The 4,075-nt window shown below is 44.1% G+C and overlaps 1 protein-coding gene across 1 annotated transcript in view; it reads right to left on the minus strand.

Moving 5' to 3' along the window:
- Nucleotides 1-2,522: 2,522 nt before the first annotated feature.
- Nucleotides 2,523-4,075, minus strand: part of NDUFA10 (NADH:ubiquinone oxidoreductase subunit A10) — a 67,873-nt gene continuing 66,320 nt past the window's right edge. Inside the window, exon 10 of the mRNA XM_019523380.1 lies at nucleotides 2,523-2,951. Coding sequence (XP_019378925.1) covers nucleotides 2,883-2,951 — 69 coding nt within the window. The 3' untranslated portion in view covers nucleotides 2,523-2,882. The remainder of the gene's footprint in view (nucleotides 2,952-4,075) is intronic.

The following is a 4,075-nucleotide window of genomic DNA, read 5'->3' on the forward strand; positions in this document are numbered from 1 at the left end:
ACACAGTTGGAGGTGCCCAGCTGCAAGGACTGAATGCAGGACAACTGCAGCCACAGCTGGGCTCTTTGTAACCCCAGGACAGGTAAGACTAAGCTCTCCCTGCTCTCTGGTGTTCAGGAACACCCCAAACTACAGGGTACAAAAAGGTTTTACCCAGGGTGCAAAACCTGTCCATTGCACCTTTGTCCTGCCCAGCCCGGCCTGGCAGTCCCAGACCAGGACTTGCATGCCTGTGGCAAGCTCCGAATCTGGGAAGCTCAGATTCAGACTAGCCCTGTCACTGCCCCTTGCCAAGGCCTCTGTGCCCCCACAAACACAGCAGGACCCCCTCAGGCAGCCCCACATGCCCTAGTACTGCCCCGCACTGAGCCTGCTGTCCAGTTACATCTGCACCCAGTGTTCTCATGTCACCGTCTCACAATGAGTTCCAGGGATACCATGGAGTGGCACAGCCCCAGAGCCAGCCTTCACAGGCACTTCACCCACTGCCCCAGGGAATCACCCAGAGGGCTGAGGGTGTGACTGGGGGGAAACTCCATTAGGAGTTGCCAGTGAGGGGGCTGCCCAGTGAAGGAAGAGAAAGGGCTGCTGTAGGGGACCTCAGTAACTCCCTGCAGGCATCCTCTTGGCATGCAGCGGCCCAAAGATGTAAGTTGTCCTGTCAATGTCCTGGGCTTTGAAGGTGCCATTTCATGAAGCCCTGCTTGTGCCAGAGTGCTGTGCCATCCCTGGGCCCTGCTCCATCTCTCCCATGGGAAGTGCAGACCCTGAAGCTGTCACTGGGCACATGGCAAATCCATCATTGAAAGCATCTTTAGGTGCCTCAACAGAGGCTGCCACAGGACACAGATACCAGTTCCACCTGTCACCATAAAATAATAAAGCTATTACAGCTGATAAGCAACATGGAAGCCCATAGCCCTGAACCTCCCTTGCCCAAATAGCCCATGCACAACTAGCACACAGCAGTGGTTTTCCTTGAAGTAGCCACAAGAAATCCTTTTGTCTTTCTTTTTCATTCTAAACCCAAGGATGCAAAGCAACAAAACGGGTGCGTCAATCCACAGCACGTGTGCCACAGGTAGCAACTGTGTATGGCATGTGAGACGTAGCCGCTCAGTAAAAAGGGAGCTGGAAGGGAAACGGGGGGCTTGAGACGCTTGTTACATGGGATAGACAGGCAGCAGGACACTTCTGTAAGAGGAGATGTCACTGCCAAGAGCCAGGTTAACCTTCCCCTGGATGATTGGCTATCTGGGTGTCGGATGTTAGAGAGGGTGTTAACTGTGAAGCAGTAACACACAACATATAACCACAGACAGGTTATGTGCTGGAGCGGGACTTGCCTCATCCAATGATAGCAGATGTGGTGCCCCTAGTGCTTGGGCTATCCTTGTGCTGCCCACACCATTCCTCATGCTTGGACCATCGCTTGCAGGATAGCAAGTCCTACAAACCACTGCTTCATGAAATGGTTTAGGAACTCTGACATCATTTGCGCTAAGGCAAAGTAATATGAGTGCACCTATCCCCACTGTACTCTGTCTCCTAACTATCCATCTCGCGTGAGGTGACAGTGGGTTGATTTCCAAGCAGTACATGCCTATTTTGACAGGGGGAAAATGATGAGTAGTTTCTCCATTAGGTGCCAGTGTAAGAGTTGGAGCCCTCTTGTGACTCACTGCAGCAGTGCTGCTGAGCCTTGTGCAGGTCTGGAACATAAGAGTACTATCCTGGTATACGGTCCCATGTTTGTCCCAAACACTTGTCTGCTTTAATGGTGCAGGAGCTGAGGTGACAGCTCTTTGGTGAACAAAGGGGTCACTCTTTGCCTCAGCATGGCTGGACATTTTTTTTTATTAGTCCAAGGAGAAAAGGAAACAAGTTTTTTTGCCTATATCAGCACTTAATTGGGCCCACAAGACACATTTTAATAAGTCTTTTCCTAATAGTCTTGCTGTAGGAAAAGTTGGTGGCTACACTTGGTTGCTTACACCAAAAGCACCGCCCTGAATATTGGAATGCCTGGCACATTTTCATTCAATAATTAAAGTACTTGGCCTTTGCTGGAAGTACAGAATTACTACAGGCTAAATCTGGAGAGCACTGCTTGAACTAATGCCAGGAAGCTTAATTTTTATGATTGTAACTAAAACCAAATGAATCATTTATTTAAAAGAACTCTAACTTGGATTTTTAGTGACATATAAAAATAATTACTTTTACTTTGCCTTTTATACTGCACCAGCATTTTGATCTATGGCTTCCTATTCGAAAAAGGAATTATGAGTACAACTGCTGGCAATTAAGAAGTCTTTGGTTTTAAGTGCAAATACTTTGTTGCTTAAATGTGTTCAATGCTCATTTCCCCTTCTGCTGGCAACTTCTCTATTTGTTTGCTTTGATGCTGATGCCCACTAAAAAATGCCTTTCAGCCCTATTTGCAAAAATACAGCTCTACCGGAATCACATAGCTAATGAACCACATATGATGTGATGAGGGAAACACACACCAGAAGTCATAACGTATACAGGTTTTATTTAACACAAGTTCAGTGTAACAACCACAGCCCCTAACAGTATTAAGCCACAGGTCTTGAAGAAATGCAGATTCCATGCTGATTTTAAGAAGTTGCCATTATGTTGGATAGCCTTTCTATTACAATTATTACGGATAATTCTAGACAGAATACAATGGGAAGTTCTCTTATGATACACAATATGGTTGTTTGCTTTCCTCTGAGGCTATTCCATGACTTGGATCATAACGTGCTTTTCTTTTGTGCTGCACGTACCCCATTGATGTAGAGCAGGCACACTGAACGCAGCTTCTTCAAGTTTGGTGATTATACTGTGCGAGAGTTTTCAAAGGGTGGCAGCCCTCATTTCAGCCAGATCCACTTGTCACCCATATCAGCATTATATCCTCTTTCATAATAGTGGCCGGGAAGCTAGGAAAAAAAAACAAGAGTTTGTTCAGTTGGGGCCGTCCCTGAAGTTCATCCATCAGCTCATCTGACGCACCAATTTTCAGTGGGTGAGTGCTCAGCACTTTTGGAAAAATCTTACTCTTACTTGAGTTGCGCAGCCAAAAATTGAACACACCCCAAAACGCTTTAGCTCTTAGGTTGACACCTTTGTCAATTTGTATACCTACCTGTGATTTTTAGAAAGGTATTTTAAGAAATGGCTCCAAAGAGTTAAAGCTTGAATCACAACATGTGCTACAGAAATGAAATCAGTCAGTATAAGCTAATGCCAAAAATGGTACATATTAAATCTACGAAAGATCACATGCATGAAAAATTCAGTTAATTACTACATTAAGTTAGATCACTTAAAGCTCATTAAAAATTCTGCCTTTAGGTGCTGAATATCAATTCAATAAAGCAGAAAACCCTAGAGAGAGATCAGTGTTTTCCTTATTTTTTTGCATTTTCTGCTTTACAGAGGACAACTAAGACTCCTCATACCATTTAGTTAGGTCTCAAGGAATTAGTTTTGAAGAACAAAGTGACAACTTTTGACTGGAACTTCAGAGCCTGTTGCTCTAGGCTATTTATACAAAAACTGACACATTTTCAAGTAGAATTATATTAAATAAACATGGTTTCTTAAATGGAAAACCATCTTCTTTGGGTAGATCCAAGAAGTCTTTCCCTTAACATTCTAGGAAAAGTTAGTGTATTTCTGAGGAAGTATCTCACTTTCACTTCAGGCCTGATCCCATGGACACAAGATCTAATTTCCTAAACTGTTTTGGTAAAATATTTATTTAAAAGTGATTCTGCTTAATGGTTCTTCTGACCAGAGTTACCCATCTGAATTATATTGGTGTAGAGACTATAAGGGACAAGGAATGTGACCAGAAATGACATCTGACATGACGACAGTTTTGGAAAACAAAGGAACTGATGCAAACAGAGAGAGGAATACAGGAAAGGTGATAAGGTAAAGCCTAACCTGAGAGGGAGTAGAAAGGTGGGTGATCAGTGAAGTGAAGCAAGTGGAGATGCAGTAAAAGAAATGAACCACAGTTTTAGTATTTAGCAGTTCAGAGGGAAGCAGCTGTAGG

The sequence above is a fragment of the Gavialis gangeticus genome, unplaced genomic scaffold (assembly GCF_001723915.1).
Source record: "Gavialis gangeticus isolate Ggan-Ray unplaced genomic scaffold, GavGan_comp1, whole genome shotgun sequence".
NCBI classification, from domain to species: Eukaryota; Metazoa; Chordata; order Crocodylia; family Gavialidae; genus Gavialis; species Gavialis gangeticus.